At 48.7% G+C, this 23,181-nt stretch overlaps 1 protein-coding gene across 1 annotated transcript in view; it reads right to left on the bottom strand.

The window, feature by feature from the left end:
* LOC121878142 (protein split ends-like) overlaps positions 1–22,183 on the bottom strand; it is a 94,967-nt gene extending 72,784 nt beyond the window's left edge. Inside the window, 1 exon segment of the mRNA XM_042384157.1 lies at positions 22,081–22,183. Within this exon segment, the coding sequence (XP_042240091.1) occupies positions 22,081–22,168 (88 nt within the window). The 5' untranslated portion in view covers positions 22,169–22,183.
* Positions 22,184–23,181: the final 998 nt, after the last annotated feature.

The following is a 23,181-nucleotide window of genomic DNA, read 5'->3' on the forward strand; positions in this document are numbered from 1 at the left end:
CACCACTCAGGAACACACAAAGATCCGTGCCGATTGTCGCTCCTACTGCCACACCCAATTGAAAATATTGTTTACAAATCATGCTCTAGGTAATATTAATGATTATTGCATACAGTTATTGCATACAGTTGGCTTTGGAGGTTGGGCCATAATAATAATCCCTGGTATTCGTGTGTGTCGTAAAAGGAAGGTAAACAGGTACCGGGAACCCCATCGCCAGTAAGTAGAATGACCGTCAATGTGCATTTGGCCTTGGACTTACAGTACGCGTGTGGGACCAGCTATACCGCCAAGCACAAATTTTTGGAGGTTCTGGAGGCCGAGTGGGACGTGAGGGAAATAAACGAGGCAATCAGACGAATGGAACTGGAAGATATGCTTATCAGTGGAGCTCAGAACCTGTAGGGTGACGTGTGCCAGCAGAAGGCGGAATGTGAGACCTATTGTTGGGTGAGGGACCAGGCTGGGTAACGGAAGAGTTAGATGTTGACCTTGTGATACAAGTCACAGGGTAAGAAGATGTGATTAATTGTGAATAATTCTGTAACTCAACTAGTGAGGTAAAGAACGTCAATCAATGATAATAAACATAGATATCAGATACTCACCAAAGGTCTTACCTACGGCGGAGCAACATGGAGGACAGTATAGGACGGTTACTGACTATGAATAAGCAGATCGCATTGACTAACCCACTTACTGTGCCCAGCGAGCAGACAAGAGGCACTTGAGCCAGGTAAAAGTTGTTAATGCACTCTGTTTCCATTGATCGCGGGCAGAGGATGTGGACTGTGAGGACTTTCCCCCAATGACGCCACGACAACTCAATAAATTCGGGTTATTCTCACTAATGATGTATCAATAGCAGTTTAATTACGTCCAGAATGAATGTGACGTGGCTTCAGGACCCGAGCGAGAGATATGAGGGTGAACATACAAAGCTATACTAAATCAACGTAAATTTGCAAATGTGACGTTGAGTTTTGTAATGCCTTTGTGGATGTTCAACTGAAGAGTATCTTGGATGTGGCTTCTGTCTTAAGAGCTAGGAGCACGCGTCACCACTAACTACCTCAAGAATAATTTCGAGGTGGTGGTGGTGGTAGGGGCAGACAGCGTGGGTAGTATGGGGGTGTGGCTGAGAGGAGAACGGGGGTGGTGAGCCAGTCTGGGACACAGATCAATAGCCGCTATACCATGAAGACGTAGTGAAGACTAGAGTGGATGGCCCAGTGAAGGGAGTGACAAGTGGGCCTCTCTCACCCACCTCTTCTTCTCCCACCTACACTATACCCATACACCACACCACACCACACCACACCACAACACACCACACCACACCACAACACAACACTTCACCCCCTAAAAATAAACTTTCTCAAAGTCAAAAACAAGACAAAATAAATTAAAGATCAAATAAATCATGAGTGAGGGAGGAACAGAAGCTGGAGGCTGTGAGGGACACTAGAGGCGACACGTCCCTGACCCACCTACACGATTATCTTCTTCAAGTACCCACACCTCCCACACACAAGTGACAGCCGCTGACCCAAAACTCGCTGACCTCATCACGATCTAGAAGTGTTAATGCTGACATACTAGAGAGATGGTAAGGGCGGTTCTGTTCTCTGGTGGTGGGGAGAGGGCGGGGAGGGGAGGTGGGGAAGAGGTGAGGGAAGATGGGTGGGGGTAAGAGGGGGTGGGGGTGGGAAGAGAGGTAAAGAGGGGCAGGGGAGGGGGGTGTAGGGGTCTCCTCACCTCCATCTGCCAGCTGTTACTCTCCCAGACCCCTCGAAGACCAGCTCCCATTCCTTAAGTGTTTCTTTGGGCTCACCACGCACCACCACCTGGTACATCATCTCCATCACCACCTGTCATAACAATGCCACACCCTCTCTTTCGTCTGCCACACCTTACCCTCTCCCTCCACCACCTACCACACCATCCCACACTACCTACCGTCTCTCCCCTTTCTGGCAGCCTCTCGTCTACGCCCCCCAACAATATTCAGGACTAAGACAACAGTAAAGATAAACATCTCTCAACCTTCCATATTTTCCTCAACACAATATCTCCACCAAGCTTAGAATGTTACATCCATCCAACTATCTTAAAGAATTACGAAGCTTCAAGAAAATACGACAGTGGGGACAAGGTAAAAATGTGTCTGGTAGAAAAACATCACCATTTTCTTCACGCGAAATTGGGAACCATACATTTAACACGAGAGAGAGACAGAGACAGAGAGAGAGAGAGAGACAGAGACAGAGACAGAGAGAGACAGAGACAGAGACAGAGAGAGAGAGAGAGAGAGAGAGAGAGAGAGAGAGAGAGAGAGAGAGAGAGAGAGAGAGAGAGTGTGTGTGTGTGTGTGTGTGTGTGTGTAAGGATGCTCGTGGGGGCAGGATACCTCTGTGCGTGTGGGGGTACTGGGAGGGAAGCATATCTGTAAAGTGTAAGGTTACATGGAAAGTTAATCCATTCATGGCAGGTGGACAGGTGTGACAGGCAGGTATGTGTGGCTGGATGCACCTATAAGTGAGGTTATACACAGGAACGACTGTGAGTACCCTGAGGACATCCCTACACTTCCCTGTCATGTTTGCACCCACCCACCAATCCATCCATCCAGCCAGCCAGCCAGCCAGCCAGCCACTACCATTGCCCTCCTTCAGTAATTGAGTCAGTTAATCACAGCCGCCCGTCCCTACACCCTCACACACGCGTTAAGAACCATCAGCCCAGCACGACCCTCCCTGCTCTACACTCATTAAACACAATTAAGAAGACCATTAATTAATTCATTTCAGAAAACCTGTTGAAGATATAAATAAAAGCATTATACTGATTAATTGTAGTAACTCATAAATCATCGTAATCTACAGGTACAACATTCACTCGTATATTGTAGTGAATTAGAAACTACAATAACTACACGTACAAATCCCTTCTTACAGGTAGATGCACTAGTTTAGGTACAAGGGACTATCATTACTAACAGCCACACGACCCAGTAATTAAAATGTAACCAGAAACATCCCAGTAATATATTAAAAACGTTATAGTAACACCAAATATAAGAGAAACGCAGTAATTTAATCTAAAGTCATGTTCAGAGCCCAACCTTCAGTTGCCGAAAAAGTCTACGGTGTCATCCACCCACGTTTCACTTACTCACCCCGCGTTACTCTCACTCGCTACTAATGAATCCGTTTTGTAATCTAGGTTCGAATTATAATCTAGATCCGTATTATAATCTAGATCCGTATTATAATCTAGATCCGTATTATAATCTAGATCCGTATTATAATCTAGATCTACTTTACATTTTTCACAGGACTGGACACACTGTCAGGCCTCGGTGTGATAGATCAGTTTGCCATTAAGTCGAGTGAACATAAAACACCCGTCGTGTCCCAGTGGATAAAACAGTACACACGTGTTTTAAATTGACCATTAGCATTAACACCTCTAAACGTAGCGATGATGACCCAGTGGCATTAAACACAGCTGAACACGGCCTGAGTGATGGCATTAAAAAAGTATTTGACATGTCCACATTATCTTCTCAAATTATTACTGAAATAAGATAGTGAAAAACTCTATTTAACAGACTGTGTGGAAAGGGAGTCCGTTATATCAAGGGTGTGATAGATGTGACACCTTCCATTTAACGGATTATATGGAGAGAGGGACAGAGTGAGTCCGTTATATGGAGGGTGTGATAGATGTGAAACCTTCCATTTAACGGATTATATGGAGAGAGGGACAGAGTGAGTCCGTTATATGGAGGTTTTAATGTATATCAAAAGTTATAAAAAGGGTGAAAGGGAAGGGCGGGAGGGAGAGGCAGGGGCAGAAGGGAAGGGGAGGGACAGGAAGGAAGGGAGGGGCAGAAGGGAAGGGGAGGGTGAAGGGGAGGGGCAGAAGAAGGAGGGCGGAGGGAAGGGAAGGGAAGGGGAGGGGCAGAAGGAAGGGGAGGGCAGAAGGAAGGAGGGGAGGGAAGGAAGGGAAGGAAGGGGCAGAAGGAAGGAGGGGAGGGGCAGAAGGGAAGGAAGTGGCAGAAGGAAAGGGAAGGGAAGGGGAGGGGCAGAAGGGAAGGGAGGGGCAGAAGGAAGGAGGGGGAAGAAGGAGCAGAAGGAAGGAGGGGCAGAAGGGAAGGGGGGAGGGCGCAGAAGGAAGGGAGGGCAGAAGAAGGAAGGCAGAAGGGAAGGGAGGGGAAGGGAAGAAGGGGCAGAAGGAAGGGAGGGGCAGGAGGCAGAAGGGAAGGGGCAGAAGGGAAGGGGGGCAGAAGGAAGGAAGGGAAGGGCAGAAGGGCAGAAAGGGGCAGAAGGGAAGAGAAGCAGAAAGGAGGGGGGGAGAAGCAGGAGGGAAGGGAGGAGGGGTTGGTATCATTCACTACTACTGGCGGGAAAAACTCAGGTTCATCGGGCATCACTGCAGACTCACCATTTTTGAATGGGCCTGCGTGAGTGGGCGCGGGGGCAGAAGTGGAAAAAGCTGCGGTGAAGGTGTGGTGAAGGGTGGCGGGGGCAGTGGTGAAGGGTATAGGGGGGCAGTGGTGAAGGGTGGCAGTAAAGGCAGAAGGGCAAAGGGCAAAATAAGGGTGAAGGGTGGGCAGGTGAAAGGGTGAATGGGGCAGTGGGAAGGGGGCTGGTGGAAATGAAGGAGGTGGGCATGGGGGGGCAGGGCAGGGTGGGCGGGGGGGTAGGGTGAAGGGTGGCGGGTGGCGGTGAAGGGTATGGGGAAGGTGGTGAAGGGTGGGCGGGGGAAGTGGTGAAGGTGGGGGGGGCGGGGGCATGGGTGGGTGGTGGGGGCAGGGTAAGGTGAAGGTGGCGGGGGCAGGTGGTGAAGGGTATGGGGTGGTGAAGGGTGGGAAGGGGGGCGGGGCAGTGGTGGGGTGGTGAAGGTGGCGGGGGCAGTGGTAAGGGGCAGTGGTAGTGGGCGGGGCAGGTGAAGGGTGGGCGGGGGCAGTGGTGAAGGGTGGCGGGGGCAAAGGGTGGGCGGGGGCAGACGAAGGGTGGCGGGGGGCGGACGTGAAGGGTGGGCGGAGGGCGGACGAAGGGTAGGCAGGGGGCGGACGTGAAGGGTAGGCAGGGGGGGCGGACGTGGGCGGGGCGGGGGGGCAGACGAATGGGCGGCGGGGGCAGACGTGAATGGGCGGGGGGGGGGGCAGAGGTGAAGGGTGGGCGGGGCGGGGGCAACCGAGGGAGGGAGTGTACAGGGGGAGTATGTGGCGGCGTTCTGCTGCAGGAAATAACATCAAGGCCCCAGTGACTCCATGACTCTGAGGTTCACAATATCCTGTGGGGAAGAGGCCGGGGTAAACACACCTGACTGCTGCTGTAGGTGAGGTCAGTCAGGACTGGTGGGCGGGCAGGGCGGGAGACAAGGGTGATGCACTTTCACTGTAAGGAACACACAGCTCTACTTGATACTACTAACACTATACTGTACCACTACACTATACCACAGCCACACTACAACCCTCGCCACCACCACACGACAACCACCACCACTTCACAACCATAACACAACCATATGCTACACCGCAACAACCGCCACAACCACGACTACAACCCATCACAACCACCACCACACTTAAATATGGAGACGAGAAACACAAAGGGAAGATGGTGAGGAGACAACACCTGGTTCTGGCTGTAAAGTGAAAGTCTTCAAAGTTGAAATAAGTGCGGGGCAAGTTGTGTGGGAGGCAGCCTTGTCCTAACACGTTTTCCACCAGTCTGATGCTCATTTACGATATATTTACGGGCCAGAGTGACGAGAACCCTTAGCTGCCACTCCCACACCAAGTTAACCATCTAACCTAACCTAACCAACCATGCTACATTAACTACAGGACCCGAAACACTGAAAAAATATACAGTAATTTAGTGTACAGTTACTTCAAGAAACTATCTGTATTTGGGGTGATCGATGAGTTTCATAATGAACACTGTGACTCCTGTTGTCTTGGTAGAGTTGTCAAAAGCCTTCGTCCGTTGTGTCATTTTCTCAACACAATTTTGTATAGATGATTTTTTGAGTGACTTACGTGCACTTTATGACAGTATATTAAGCTGTACTTGTGGTTTTTCTTCTAATAAACTTGTGTGACAGGCAGGCAGGCAGGCAGGCAGGCAGACAGACAGACAGAGAGTGAGGAAACAAGGTACTGTTCCGCCTCGGTCAATAACACTCCCGTCTATAGAGGTTGAAAAAAGTCACACGGGAAATTACATAAATTCTAACTTTAGACCTACAGCTGTGACGATGACCTTTGACCTTCCGCTGTGAAGGTGACCTTTGACCTTCCGCTGTGTCGTGTAAATACTTAAAACACCAATAAACGTATCGTACTTCCGCTATTGGGCTGCGGTGTATGGTGTAAGGATGAGGTGTGGATCTAGGGTGAAGTGAGGGGTGTGTGGATGGTGCGGGATGTGGATGAGGTGTGGATCTAGGGGTGAAGTGAGGGGCGTGTGGATGGTGCGGGATGTGGAGGTGTGGATCTAGAGGTGTGTGGAGGGGGATTGAGGTGAGGGGCGTGTGGATGAGGTGTGGATCTAGGGTGAAGTGAGGGCGTGGATGGTGCGGGATGTAGAGGTGTGGATCTGAGGTGAAGTGAGGGCGTGTGGGTGTGGGATGGGATGAGGTGACCTAGTAGCGGAGGGGCGTGGATGGTAAGGGATGTGAGGTGGATCTAGGAGGTGGAGGGGGATTGAGGGTGAGGGGCGGTGGATGAGGTGGATCTACGGTGTGTGGAGGGGAGGAGGAAGAGGGCGGGGAAGAGGTGTGGATCTACGGGTGTGGAGGGGGGTTGAGGTGAGGGGCGTGTGGATGGCGGGTAGAGAGGAGGGCAAGAACTCAATATGAGTGTTAAATAAGAGGATATGGTGATGGTCGGCGGAACAATGTGAATGGTCACGGCTCACCCAGCTCTCAGCCGGCGTCTCACTATCTCCCTCGCTTTCTGCAATCACCATTATTATCACTAATAAAAAAAATACTAATAATTTTGATACGGTAAACTTTCAGTGCAATTTCGATGTGTCCCATTTTTGTTGGGGAGCTTCTGGTGACGGCCGTATCTCAACTTGGCCCGAGGGATGCGTTTTTAAATGACGTAAGTGCGACTGTTGGAGAGCATCTGGCCCCCTGGTGCTGGAGTATGGAGGTGTCGAGGGTCACCAAGTCTTTGTATTGACACGGAGCTGAGGAAGCAAATGTGGGGCCCCCTCCTGTCCTAATGAGCCCCCAGTCTAACAGGGGCCCATTAGGACTGGGGTTTATCCGAATGATCAGGGTTAGGTCGGGTTCTATGAGGACTGGACCCCATTTTAAAGCATTACTATGACGCACTGTTGCTTACACATGCAAACACAAACAGGAAGTCACAATTGGAACATCAACGAGTAGAGAGAAACTCGTGTGTGTGTGTGTGTGTGTGTGTGTGTGTGTAGATGGAAAACTTTATCTTGGTCGTCTCCACGGGGAAGAGACGCCCACATGTAAAGTAAGTTTATCTTCGTTTCGCAGTTGTCAAGGCGCGGTAGACCTCCCATCTATTGACACACACACACACACACACTCACTACTGCTATTTCTGTATGTCATATCTGGGGGTGAACTGAAACTTAAAGGTGAGAGAGAGAACACACACACACGCACACGCACACGCACACACACACAGAAAATAATTCACACTCAAGGAACCACAAACTTTCAAATTTATCACCAATAAATGCCCCCAAACTATCATGGCCAGACCAAGTATTTTCGGCCAAAATGAATAAGAGAAGGATCCATCCCCCCTAAAGAGACCTCAAAGGGGGGAGGGGGATGAGGAGGATATGCCTTTCCTTGATCTTCCTGTACACAAAATATCATCAACAAACTACAGGTAGGAGAGACATCACACACCAGAATACTTTATATGTGAACTCGTTGTTAACTTCGTCACGTTTACTAATAGTCCAATTAAATATTAAACCCTAGACGAGCGATGTTTTTACTGGTGGGACCGAGACTCACAACACGCTACCGGCCACCTGCTTCTCCCCCATCCAGCAATTTTCACCAGAGCTTAATTTTAGTATTGTTTTATAGCTACCGGGTTGGTGTAGAGTGCTGGAGGTGTTAACAAAAATTAAAATAAAAACCCAAGAATGAAATAAAAAAAAATTCTGAAAAAAAAAATGCTATAATTGCCGCAATGAGAGGGGGGGGGGAGTCTCACCCCCTCCCTCCCTCATATATCTCCCGAGTGGCAAATTTTTCTAGACAAAACTCATGAAGTTCCTTAATAAAGAAAGTAATTAACCTGCAGCGATGGTGTGGGAGTCAGGACGTAAAACACGCGGGAAGATCAGACCAAGATGAGCTTTACCACGTACAGTAAGACGCTCACAACTCTTTTCTACAGAACCTTGATAGATATTAATAACTTTTTCTGATGACAACACAAACAAACAATGATTTAATAAACAAAATTCACTCTGGTGTTTGGCTCATTTAGCTCATGTATTTATTTATTTATATATTTAAGATGACCCTAAGGTATTTCAGGGTGAAGCAAAGTGAAAATAAAGAGTTACCATATTACCATAGGAATTATTCACATACATTACACAAGATTTTAATAAGCTTGTAAATAATAACACTTGGTACTGTGTATTCTGTAAGATAATCAACCCCTGGGGCTGGAACGTTCCAAATTCAGCGGTTATAAAATATTACCGAGGCAGAGGCGTCTATTGTACAGGAAGGAGGCCCAGTGTTACCATACCAACACCTGTCAGCACCGCTCGTTACTCTACAACCAAAGTCCACACCTGGCCTCACACCTGAAGAATCTTGCTACCACTGCTTAACCCTTTAAGTACGATGATTTAACCTCTTGAGTACGATGATATAACTCCTTGAGTACAGTGAACGTAACTCATTGTATTCAAGGGGTTAAGTCATCCTACTCATGGAATTACAAGATGTCCTCAAGGTGTATATCCTCCAATCACCACCTCCCTCACACACCCACAGACAGACAGACATGATCTTTGTATGAGAAGCGCCAATGCCTTCTCCCTTCCTCTTCTAAAGTATCTCACCTCACCCAGCTCCTCCCTCACCTAAAGTGTCTCACCTCGCCCGGCCTCTCTCACACTCACACACACGGAAACATGATCAAGAAGCGGGTGGGCCACTTTAAGGTATATACATAGAATCCATCCCATCTCTCCCCCCCGGCCGTCTTTCACCTCCATTTTCTGCTGCACTGGATATCTCACATTACCGAGTTCCACCTTCCACCTCGCTCTTGCCTTCCTCCAGACGTCATTATGTTCTATACGGGGGAAAACTCTTTGAAGTGACATTTTATTTCACCACACTCCCTCCACCTGCCTCCAGCCTGGTTTATGCTCAATCTAGAGAACTTTCTGAATAACATGTCGTCAAGATTTTGCTTAAGGGGAGAGGGGCCAGGTGGGATTACGTCTCTCTCTCACACACACACACAACACCCCCTCCCCACCTGCCAAACGTCTACACCACACACCCACCACAAGGTCAAGACAAACTGCTCACTTACAGTTAATTAAAGAAACACTCGACCTTCCAAATTATATTGAAGTTTGGGAAGAAGTTTTATTTTACACATTCGCTTGAGTTTGGGATTAGCAATTTGCATTTTTTTTTTGTTTTTACCTTAGGTTGGAATGGGAAAAGTTGGAAGTAAAAGTGAAAAGTACATTACTGGTTCATTGTATTACCTGTAATGTATAGACTACTACCACTAATTGATCTTTAACACACACACAATAAAAAAATCTCCCCCCACTTAGGTCATCCACTTGGGAGGTAAAGCTCAAATTCAACTAAATAATAATAAACACCATCGTCCAGTCAGTGTGTTTATGTGGTGTAGAAGAGGGGGGGAGGAGGGGAGGATGCTTGCAGAGACCCCCACACCCAGGTAACACCATCAATACAATTAGCGGAGCGTGTTATCAGCCCCCTCTTCCCATACTTTGTTCTTCTAAATCTCGTCCCTTCCTTTCCCACCGGACCTCCCTCACTCGTGGGGAGGGTGAGGGAAGGGTGTTTGTCTTTCCTTCTCCATAAACCCTCCTTTAATCTCTTTTTCTCTCTTCTCTCCCTTCCTCTATCCACTATGCCTCGTATCTCTCCATTAACACTTTTCTACGTTTTTTTTTTATCCTTCCACCCACCCCTTCACCTCATCTCCATCATCCCATCCACAAATCCTCCCCTCTCTCTCTTCCAGACTCGCCCTTCCACGCCCCACTTCACCACCTCTCTCTTCTTCCCTTCCATGCCACTACCCACCACCTCTCCCCCCTTCCATGCCACTACCCACCACCTCTCCCCCTTCCTTCCATGCCACCACCCACCACCTCTCCCCTTCCCTTCCATGCCACTACCCACCACCTCTCCCTTCCTCCATGCCACCACCCACCACCCTTCCATGCCACTACCCACCACCTCTCCCCCTTCCTTCCATGCCACTACCCACCACCTCCATGCCACCCTCTCCCTTCCTCCCCACTACCCCCACCTCCCCCTTCCCTTCCATACCACTACCCCTCCCTCATAGACATATATTAACAGGCGCCCACCAGACCAAGGAGCCATCAGTCTTATACCTACCGTCATCATCAAGTGTTTGTGTGGACATGTCGCCGCCTTGTAGATGCTGCCTCACCTCATCACCTTACTGCCTCACCTCGTCTCCTAAGTCAACTTTCACCACCACACCTGAGCGTCAGGTCATCCATCAAGCTGAGATAATCACTATGGCCGCGTTATTGGCTGACCTGATCCATAATCATTAACGAAAACCATTATGGAAGCTTATAGTGAAGAGGAGTAATGTTACCTTAGGGCTATGTAGTCATGATGATGGTGAGTGACAGAACAACAACCACCACCACACCTCACCATCCCACCACATACCACATCCTCTCACCACCACACACACACACACTCACCATCCCACCACCACAATGAACGTGCATGACAAAACTCCGGTAGTGTTCAGTCATAAATTACGGCGGACGACTGTGGTGGGTGAGGTGATTCAGAAGGTAATCTGTTTGGTAAATGAGGTAATGAATCACGTGTTGAGAAGGGAGAGTGGCGTGTACCCCACCCCCCTTCTCTCTCTCTCTCCTCTCCCTCTGTCGGGCCAGCCATTGTCAAGCAGCAGGTGGACCACAGTCATTACCTGGACCAGAAAGTGCCATGAGATTTGGACCACAGCATTTATAGGGTCCTTCCTGGGCATGAGATAGATGGACCGCAGTAACTCTCTGGACCACCAAGTGTGAGGTGGACCACAGTAATTACATGGACCAACCAGTGTTATGCGATAGGTGGACCGCAGCAATTTCCTGAACCAAGCACGTGTGTGTGGTGAACCGCAGTAATTAGCACCAGCTGCCGCACCGGACCTAACAAAGGTATGTTACGGGGCTCACACAGACCCCACCTGGCGTTCACACTCACCTGGACACCAGCCATCTCGCCCTGCCCTGCCCCGCCCCGCCCCCCCCCCCCCGCCTGGCCCCGCCATGTTCCATCCCTATACGTCCCATCCTATCCCACCCCATCTCCCCCCACCCACCCAACCCCATCACCCCACAACGCACGGCAGGCTTCAGCTCAGTACAACCCCCCACTCATGCCTATTCAACGCGATATAAATAGAAACCCGAGCCAAAGTTACTAATTTATTTATGTATTTAGTTTATGAATGGCGAGTTACTGTAGTTATAGAATATCCTCATATATTTCTGATCAACACGCCGCTTTCATATATAACTAATCGGGTTAAATGAAGGCGATATGATGCAAGTTTTTTACAGAATATAATATAAAACATTTAATATGCTGAAGTCTGAACCATGAAATTAATCACACACACACACACACACACACACAGAAAATAAAAAACAGTGTGTGTGTGTGTGTGTGTGTGTGTGTGTGTGTGTGCGTGTGTGCGTGCATCATGGTAATAGTCGCCCTGACAAGCCTCACAAGCTAAATACAATACAATTAGCCAGATGAAGAACCACCGCCACCACCAGCAGGAGTAGAAGCCTGGTCGCAGCGCCACACCCCACGGGGCACCCTCACTTTTACGACTCCCACAACAATGACCACACACAACCCCCCCCCGCTCACCCTCTACCATGATCACACACACAATTAAACAATGATGTACACGACAGGTGAGTAACGGTGACAGGTGTTAGAACAGGTAGAGTGAGTCACATTACCGGGGTGTAGTGGCCGCCATCACCTACCTGTGTGAGGAGAAAACATCATTAGTAATTATACAGTATATATGTAATTAAATAACCGAATAGTTTTATTAATGAAAAATGATAAAAAATACACCCCCCAACGCTGTTACTGATTAAATGTGATAAAATGGCCCAGTTTGGTTATTAGATATGTGATAAATGAAGGCATTGTTTTCATTAATTAAATAAATGTAATGAAATAATCTTATAGGGAGATAGAGCGACGGACACACTCATGACTATGTTGTATTACACTGATGATGATGATGATGATCTAAACCACCAAATATGTGACCACGAGCTGCTAGTACATAATGGTGGTGACATCACTACTTCAGCACATACCACCCTCACCACAACACCACCCACCCTCACCACACACCACCACTATCTACGCCCTTACAACTTACAGGCAGGTGAGCAACTTGGTGGATTTACCTGAGATAATTACACCTATCACCGCACCAAGGCATCGTATATCGAGGTACAGATGTAAACACAATAGCGAGTGGTGACAAGATATCCGATTGACGATAACTTGATTCGTTACTGATCGAACAGAAAGAAAGAAAGAAAGATAAAAGAAAGAAAAACGCAAAGCAGACAGGAAGATAACAAGAAAGAAAAAGAAGAAGAGAGAAAGAGGAGGAGGAAAAATAACAGACAGGCACTGGAAATTACAAAGATTCCCGACACTATGAATTTGGCACAAGTCGATCGTAAGGTAGCGACTCAAGTGGCTGGACATGGCTTGGAGGGGAGGAGGAGAGGAGGAGGAGGAGGAGGAGGAGGAGGAGGAGGAGGAGGAGGAGGAGGAGGAGGAGGAGGAGGAGGAGGAGGAGGAGGAGGAGAGGAGGAAGAGAGAGAGGAGAGGAAGAAGAGGGAGGGGAGGGGAGAGGGAGGAAAAAGAGAGAGAATGAGAGGAGGAAGGAAAGGAAAAGGAGAAGAGAGAGGAAGGGGGATAGAGAGAGACAGGAAGGAAACGGGAGAGAGAAAGGGGGAAGGAGAGAGAAGAGAGAGGAGGTACGGGCGACTGCAGACTCATGCGACAGAAAACTGAAGGAGGAGATTTAGAGCAGCCAAGTGGACCAAGTTACTGGAATAATACACACCGAGGGGGAGGGGAGGGGGGTGTTGTGAGACAGTGTAATGTTGGTTTCTCGCAACAAAATTATATCTGTGTGTCTGTCTCTGCCAACACTGGATGAGGTTGTCACTACACAGTCTGGGATCGAAAGAAAAAGTTTTCCATAAAGAAATCTGTGTAACAATGTCTATGTAGCTGGGAGACTGTGAAGGTAGGTGAGGTGAGGTGAGGTGAGGTGAGGTTAACAACAGTCTTATGGTACAGCTAACACAGCTCCTCCCCTCACACACACAGCTATGCAAGTAACTGGTTGACTTTTAATAACACAAACACAAGATAAAACACCAATAAAACTTGTACTTAAACTCTGTTGTTCCAGCCAAGAGAGAAGGTGGAACATCTCTTAATTAAACCTTACACCTGTCTCCTCACCTGTGGGTAATTAATACATCCAGGTAAGGTTCTCTCAATATTATTATAAATATTTTTTAGGTGGGGATCTGAGTACGTGGATCTAGCCTGAGTACATGGAGCTGGCCTGAGTACATGGACCTGGCCTGAGTACGAGGAGCTGTGCTGAGTACGAGGACCTAACCTGAGTACGTGGAGATGGCCTGATATATATTAACGTGTAAAATAAACACTAGCATGAGTCACCAACAGCCTGCACGGAGGGAGGGAGGGAGGGGGAAGAAGGATGATGATTTAGCAGGGTTCAATACCACGCCGCCAGCACATTAGAGTCACCTGGCCGTAAACCTCCCGAGAAAAAGTGTCCATTTACAGAGAAGTAGCGGCGATACAGCTCGGCAGGTCATTTCCACCCACAGAGTTATGGTGTAACTTCTTGTACGTCACAACCCTTCTCATGCAGCAAAAAAAATAAGCTTTACTCACCATCAAAACCTGCCTGCCTCCGCCCCCACTCTCACCACCCACATCAATATCACGTGGGGGGGATGCGGCCGAGGTCGAGGAGACGAGAGGTATGCAGTGTCTGTGTGGACGCCATGTTAGTGAGCGCTATAACAACATGTGGGTTATATAATGAGACATGTGAACACACCTCCACACCGCTATCTTAGGCACGATACACAACCACTTGGGGGAAAATGACTGACGCACGCACGCACGCACGCACGCGCGCGCACACACACACACACACACACACACACACACACACACACACACGCACGCACGCACATATATATACGCACGCACCCAGCATATTCTCCCTCTCCAATAAACCTGATAGTTACCTGTACTGCTCCCTCCCTCCCTCCCTCCCCCAATAGCCGTCACTACGCTTATCAGACAGCGAGGTGTTCCCGATCGTCTGCTTCTGACTCGACTACTTTCCTTTACTCTCGTGTTTCTCAGTATTTCCCCACAAACACCCATCTTTCTCACCTATCATCTCGTATGCTGATTAACCCTTGCTGTTGTCTTAACCCTTTGATAATAGTGATTTAACCCTTTGATGACTATTATTTAACCCTTTGATTACGATTATTTGACCCTTTGATGACGATTATTTGACCCTTTGATGACGATTATTTAACCCTTTGATGACAATGATTTAACCCTTTGATGACGATTATTTAACCCTTTGATTACGATTATTTGACCCTTTGATGACGATTATTTAACCCTTTGATGACAATGATTTAATCCTGTGATGACGATTATTTGACCCTTTGATGACAACGATTTAACCCTTTGATGACAACGATTTAACCCTTTGATTATAATGATTTAACCCTTTGATGACAACGATTTAACCCTTTGATGACAACGATTTAACCCTTTGATTATAATGATTTAACCCTTTGATGACGATTATTTGACCCTTTGATGACAACGATTTAACCCTTTGATGACAACGATTTAACCCTTTGATTATAATGATTTAACCTTTCAGGTCTCAAAGGGTTTGGTTAAGGTTCCTTCTCATGCACTGCAGAGGCCAGGATAGACAGTCAGACATGCACTGACTGACTGACTGACTGACTGTCTGTCTGTCTGTCTGTCTGTCCTCTAGCAAGTGACCAGCACCACTAAGGAGATCAACCCCCTAGTATTAAGTGCTGGTCCGGGGTTTTACGACGGGTGACGTGTGGAAATATACACGAGCAGGTTGGTTGGGGGTTGTGGTGATGGGGGTTGTGTGGTGATAGAGAGTTGTGTGGTGATGGGGGGTGTGGTGATGGGGGGTTGTGTGGTGATGGGGAGTTCATGGTGATGGGGGTTGTGGTGATGGGGGTTGTGGTGATGGGGGTTGTGGTGATGGGGGTTGTGGTGATGGGGGTTGTATTGATGATGGGGGGTTGTGGTGATGGGGGTTGTGGTGATAGGGGGTTGTGGTGATAGGGGAGGTTGTGGTGATAGGGGGGTTGTGGTGATGGGGGGTTGTGGTGATGAGGAGTTGTGGTGATGGGGGTTGTGTGGTGATGGGGTTGTGGTGATGGGGAGGTTGTGGTGATGGGGTTGTGGTGATGATGGGGGTTGTGGTGATGGGGGGTTGTGGTGATGGGGGTTGTGGTGATGCAGGGGTTGTGGTGATGGGGTTGTGGTGATGGGGGGTTGTGGTGATGGGGGTTGGTTTGTGTGGTGGGGGTTGTAGTGATGGGGTTGTGGTGATGGGGGTTGTGGTGATGGGGGGTTGTGGTGATGGGGAGTTGTGGTGATGGGGGAGTTGTGGTGGTGGGAGGTGGTAATGCTAGTGGTGGGAGGTGGTAAGTGAAATTGAAGTGGTAGTAGAGGGGTGTTGCTGGTGGTAGTGGTGGTAGTAGTGGTGGTTGGGTAGTAGTGGTGGTGGAAAGGGGTAACTCCAGCACGCCTCTTGGGCCTCAATGCACCAAACGCCATTTACGACCAGCTGGGATTACGAGTTTTTATTAATAATTTAAAGAGTCACATCAAGGGGCTCAAAATTGGCCACAAGGTTATTCTTTCATTCTTTCTCTACCTTTCTTTCTCTCACTCTCTCTCTTTTAATCACCATATCTATTTATTTATTGTTATTTCTCTTTTCTTCTCTCTCTCTCTCTCTCTCTCTCTCTCTCTCTCTCTCTCTCTCTCTCTCTCTCTCTCTCTCTCTCTCTCTCTCTCTCTCTCTCGGGAAGCTTCCAAACAACATTACATAGAAAACGGCTTACAAGTTACACGGTAATCTCGACCATTGACCTCATTACACACACACACACCACTGAACACAGCTCCCTGCGTCACTCTCCCCGTGTTACCAGACCCCCTCCACACACCTAATCTAACCTAACCTAACCTAAGCTTACAGAGTCATAGAAGAAGCTTGAGCGGACTGAATTATGCAAAGTTTAAGTACAATTTTCTGATGGTGGGATTTTGTGCCCAGTGGGATTTTTATTCTGTAGGATTTTGTGTCCAGTGGGATTCAGGCCGTTGGGATTGGTATTGACGCAACAGCACTCAGAGAAATGAGTCCAGAGGACCTCAATTGTGAAGAAAAGTGGCCCGTCAGCTGTAACACGGCGAGATGTGAGGGAAAATGTGGAGATGTGTAACAAAGACACGAGACAATGTGTGTGTGAGACGTCCTGAGGTAGAAGGAGGAAGGAGGAAGGAGGGAAGGAAGGAAGGATAAGAGGGAGAGAGAAAGGGAAGGGGGAGGAGGTGATGGTGGGAAGGGAAAGTAGGAGGAGGATGCGGGAGGGAGGGAGGGAGGGTGGGTGGAGGACACTGGCTGGCTGGACACTTCAATGTCACTTTGTAACACCTGCGTTTCTGCCTCCTTTTTAAAACACAATCTGTGCTGAGGAAAGCCAACGCAGGTCCTTCTAAAACACACTTGAGTCTCAGGAACACGGACCCAACCTTACTAAAACGTAATACCAAGGAGCACTGGAGAACGAGACGATCCCTGTTTACACACAGTTGAACCAGCAAAAGGATTGGAACAAAACTCTAATAAAACAGAAAACAAACAAATCCAATGAACATCCTTGACAACACTGACCAAAAATAGAATAACAAAAACAAAGGCAAAGTCAGAACACAGAAATTACTCGGCTTTTTTTATCATCACAATACACTGAACAGTTTAAGTCAAATTAGCCTTTATAACACAACTTTAACATGGGAACATCCATCTACCCTTCACAACATAACACACGTGGTAACAATGCCATACCACCCCCCCACCCACACCCCCACCCACCCCCTACCCACACCCCCACCACCCCCCCACACCCCACCACCCCCCCACACACACCTCCCATGGACGTAAAAAGTAAATCAACTAACATACAAAAAGACGTCAAAATAAATAAATAAATAAACGTCGATCATGTCACCCTCGACCTTCTCGTCCTGAACCTCAAGATGGCGGCGGGTCTGACCACCAAAATTATTATAGTGATCTTTATGAAACATCTTGGAGCACTTCTCAAAATATCCGCCGCGTCATGTTTACTCGATTCATGCCGCCATTACTGTTGACCTGATACTTGGGGCTGAGGGAGAAGGTATAAGTGAGAGAAGGAGAAGTGGAGGAGAACCAGTTAGTGGGAGACGTGGAGGAGAACCAGTTAGTGGGAGACGTGGAGGAGAACCAGTTAGTGGGAGAAGTGGAGGAGAGCCAGTTAGTGGGAGACGTAGAGAATGACATACAACTGTTAACTATATATACTCCACATAGGCCGCCCTACACTCACGCTCCTCCTCCGTCGGTAATAATCATCATCACAGGAGGAAAACAAACCCTGCTTTTATTAACCCCCCCCCCCCTACAGCCAGGAGTGACGGACGGTGTTGGTGTGCATAACATTAGAAAGGAAGGAGGTTGGGTGGGTGGTGATGTGAGGCGGTCATGTGTTAAGTGAATCAATGAGGCGTGCAGGTGCTTGTGGGCCAGGTTAAGGGTGTAGGTGGACCAAACAATAACACCAGAAGTTTAAGACTCTCTCTCTCTCACACACACACACACACACACACACACACACACACACACACACACACACGAGGCCACACCAACACAAGACCCACGCAAGAATGTGAGAACTGGTACACAAAACCCTAGCTGTGTGTGTGTGTGTGGCAACTGAGAGAGAGAGAGATTTACTGGCGCGCGACTGTGGGAGAGGAGAGAGACAATGAAGACACAAAGAACGAACGTGAGAGACCTTCCTTCCAGCGTGGGTGTGTGTGAGACAGTGACGGGGAGGGAGGGAGGAGACGGGAGACAATGTCATAGTGCGCCACATGAATGCTTAATGTTCCTCCACTCACTCCACATGTGCTGCCCCTCAGTTGTGCACCCCTTCTCTCTCTCTCTCAAGCATCGTTACACACACACACACACACACACACACACACACACACACACACACACACACACACACACACAGCTAGGGTTTAGTGTACCAGTTCTCACATTCTTGCGTCAGTCTTGGGTGTTGCGGCCTCGTGTGTGTGTGTGTGCTCAGAACGATATAAACACACCAGCTGAAGTTTACACACCATTATATATATAACTGTCAGAGCTCCGGCTAGCGCTATACTGTACAGGTGAGTGGCTCAGCCTGTCTCATGCTGACCAAAACAAACCCTCTTTTTCTATTTCAATTTGTCATTTTGTTCTGGCGGTATATAAAGTAAACTGCTAACACAACAAGAGGAAAAAATACAAGCTGTAAACTGTCTATCCAAGGACCCCAAAAATGTTCAGACAGAAGAGTTACTGCTAAAGATTTGAACAAAATTATTTACTCTAAAACAAAATAAAAAAAATGGTCAAGGACAAACATTAATATCGAAGTTGATTCAGCCCCTCAAACCCCCGTCTCAGCCCCCCAACACCCATCTCAGTCCCCAAACACCCCTCTCAGCCCCCCAACAACCCCTCTTAGTCCCCCAGCACCCCTCTCAGGCCCCCAACAACCCTCCTCAGCCTCCAACACCCCTCTCAGCCCCCAACACCCCTCTTAGTCCCCCAGCACCCCTCTCACCACCCCCAACATCCCTCTCAGCCCCTACCTGACTAGATCTAGTGTGTTCTGGTGGCAGATATAACACAGTCTCCCTCCACTACATCCTCCCTCCTTCCCTCACGTGTCGGGGCACCGGGGATTATTACAGTAAAATAATAAATGTTTTGTAACTAAGCTGTTTGGACACACCAATAAGGGGAAACTCTCTCTCTTTCTCTCTCTAATTCTTTCTATTCTATTTTTCTATTCTCTTCCTCAAATTCTTCGACTCTCTCTCTCTCTCTCTCTCTCTCTCTCTCTCTCTCTCTCTCTCTCTCTCACACGACCTTCAAACATCCGTGCCGCCCCAGTCTTTGTTTATGTCGAGAGAGAGAGAGAGAGAGACTCTTGTTTGTTTCTCTACGTCTTCACAAAACTCCTCACCTCGCCTACAGTATATTTCCAGCGGGTGAGCAGCACGATATGAGGTCTAACCCGTGTTTACTTAACTCTGCCCCCCCCCCTCCCATTGCCACTTAAAAATGTATAAAGAGAAAGTATATTACTTTTCATTACTTATACCCTGAGTAGTGTTTCTGTTGTGTGTTTGTTCTTGTTTCTTCACTTGTCTCTATCTGTGTTTGTATCTGTACTTGTGTTGGCTGATCCAAGACACATTGTTACCGAACCAGTTAAGACAATACCCCACCACAAAACAAACAACAAGAAGTATTAACACCACAACAACAACATCACCAACTGACAACATCAACACCACAACTGACAACATCAACACTAAACAGGTTACACAAGAAGCAGTACACATACACACGCCAGGGTTAGAGGAGGGAAAGGAAAAATAGAGGCATGGCGGTAACTGTGGGGGGGAATAGAGTCGGAGGAAGAAGGCCGAGACAAGGGAATACATTACTGGCACAAAAGACTACACGATACAGTGTTTGGCGCTGAGGAAACTGTCACTAAGAATTGAGGGTGGGGTGGGGATGGGTAGGGTGGGGATGGGTAGGGTGGGGATGGGTAGGGTGGGAATGGGTAAGGTGGGGATGAGTAGGGTTGGGGATGGGTATCAGGGAGGTGGGCATTCAGAGGGTAGACGGTAGACGCCAGACGCCTGCCAGGTGATTGATGAGCCAGGACGCAATACCGTTCTCTATATACACGTACTGACACCCACTACTACACCCTCACCCACCCACCACTACACCTTCACCCATCACTACTACACCCTTACCCACCCTCCACCACTACACCCTGAGCTAAACCATCAAGTTTTAGGAGTTTAAAGAGAAATTTAGATGAAGTAAATATACACAGAGTAACACAAGGAACACCCGAGACGGTGCCTTTGACAACCACAAAAAAAAAATTAAAAACTCTTACGAAAAATTTTTCACCGGAATTTAATGTTGCGTTTTAACTACTTCATATAGTGGGGGGGGGTGAGGAAATGTGGGAGGGAGGGTTGGGAGGGAAAGGGTGTGGGTCTCCTCTCCTACAGACATACTTAAGTCACCATTAGCGACTATGGTACCACCCGAGTCCTTATGCCATAGGAAGGACTTAGGTACGCTGTCAAAGGAGGAGGAGGAAGGGGGAAAAGGGGTGAAAAGGGGAGAGTACAATGGGGTGAGTAGTCTAGGGGTGGGGGGAGGAGGGAGAAGTAATATTCACGTATTTGGTGGGAGTGTTGAAGGTCCGGGGAGGCCCGAATGTCAAGGTGGGGAGATGATCAAAGGGGAGAAGTGAAGGGGAGAGAGGGAGAGAGAGGGAAGGGGGAGAAAGAGGTGGTAGGAGAGTGGGAGGGATGGAGAGGAGGGAAGGAGGGGGGTTGGTTAAAGGGAAGAAGTAGTGAGGATAGGGAGGAGGGAAGATGGGGGAGGAAGAGGGGGAGGTAGGGGAGACAGGGAGGTAAGGAGTAGGGAGGCAGAGGTAAGGAAGTGGGGAGGTAAAGGAGTAGGGGAGGCAGGGGAGTAAGGGAGTGGGGGAGGAGTGAAGGAGTGGGGAGGTAAGGAGTAGGGAGGCAGAGTGGAGGCAGGAGGCATGGAGGTGGGGAGGTGGGGGCCAGGAAATGGGGAGGTGGGGGCAGGAGAGAGTAAGGATTGGGGGAGGCAGGGAGTGAGGGAATGCAGGTGGAGGTAGGAGGTGGGGAGTGGGAGTGGGGAGGTGGGGAGTGGGGGAGGTAGGGAGGCGGAGGAGGTGGGGAGGCAGGGAGTGCAAGGAGGTGGGGAGGCAGGGGAAGTAAGAGGTGGGAGGCAGGGGAGTGTAAAAAGGGTGGGGGCCAGGAGGGGGTGGGAACTGTGGGGTGGGGAGGCCAGGGGAGGTGGGGAGGCCAGGGGAAGTGGGGAGGTGGGGAGGCAGGAGGTGGGGAAGCAGGGGAGTAAGGGGTGGGGAGGCAGGGGGGGTGAGGAGGCGGGGAGGCATGGAGATGGGAGGTGGGAGGCCAGGGGAGGTGAGGCAGGGAGTAAGGAGGTGAGGGACGGAGGAGGTGGGAGGCAGGGAGGCAGGGAGGCATGGAAGTAAGGAGGTAGGGAGGCAGGGAAGTAAGGAGGCAGGGAAGTAAGGAGGTAGGGAGGCAGGGAGGTAAGGAGGTAGGGAGGCAGGGAAGTAAGGAGGTAGGGAGGCAGAGAGGTAAGGAGGCAGGGAGGCATGGAGGCAGGGAAGTAAGGAGGTAGGGAGACAGGGAGGCCACAATACTCACGTGTCCTGGAGTGCAGTAGGTCCTGGAAGGCGTGGATGCCCTCGATGACCGACCTCTTGAGAGTCTCCCGACACAGCTCACTGAACATGGTCCTGCTACCGAGCCGCCCACCACCAACATGATGGTCCACCCATGGTACCACGCCCACCACCACCACGCCCACCTCCTCCACTATTACTCTTACTACTGCCTGCCAGGGTGCCCACGCCGCCAACCCCTTGTCAACAGGCACCGTGGGCCCTCACTATCACCTGTTTCTCTCATGTGGGCATCCCATGGCGGCGGCCCTCACACACCTGGTCTCTTCAACACACCTGGCGAGCTGCTCCCAATTATCAACCGGGGAAAGCTTTCATTTTTTCTATATAATTATCTTTAGTAAACACACCAGTTTAATATTAAGTTCATGTTCACGAACACGTCCGTAATATGTTGCTGTTAACGTCACCAATCACGGACAGTGACAATCAATCAACCGCTGTTTATCATCAACGTTTCAAATATCAAATATCATGTTTGTGAGGGTCATGGCGTCTTAACCTGTTGAAGGAATTACTAAGTTCAAATCAAATCATAACACTCCGTGACGTAGCGAAACTTAACCTAAGGAAACGCCTAAACGCTTCTATGAAGTAGATTCCATAAATTGGTGTGTGTGTGTGTGTGTGTGTGTAACAGCTTCTCTTAATGTGTCAAGTTGGTGGCACACACACACACACACACAGTACCGCGCTGGAATGAGTCGCTAGCCAACACAGCTGCCACCAGCTTCTTAAAGACAGCACTCAGGGATTGTAGGAACACATACATATACTTACATACTTGACAGACATACACACATACAGTAAAAAAAGAGAGAGTTATCACACACACAGAGTACGCAAGGAAGGTCACTCGCCTTGTCGGGAGCCGCAATGCGCACACCACTACCCAACACACACACACCACTACTACTACTACTAATCACAACACTGTTCTCCAGTAAGTAACCAAACTGAGTATAATAATAATAATAATAATAATAATAATAATAATAATAATAATAATAATAATAATAACAACACGTGTTTCCTGAGTGCTCGGAGGTCGTCAAGCGCCCGG

Source organism: Homarus americanus, unplaced genomic scaffold (assembly GCF_018991925.1).
Source record: "Homarus americanus isolate GMGI-L3 unplaced genomic scaffold, GMGI_Hamer_2.0 scaffold45562, whole genome shotgun sequence".
Lineage (NCBI taxonomy): Eukaryota > Metazoa > Arthropoda > Malacostraca > Decapoda > Nephropidae > Homarus > Homarus americanus.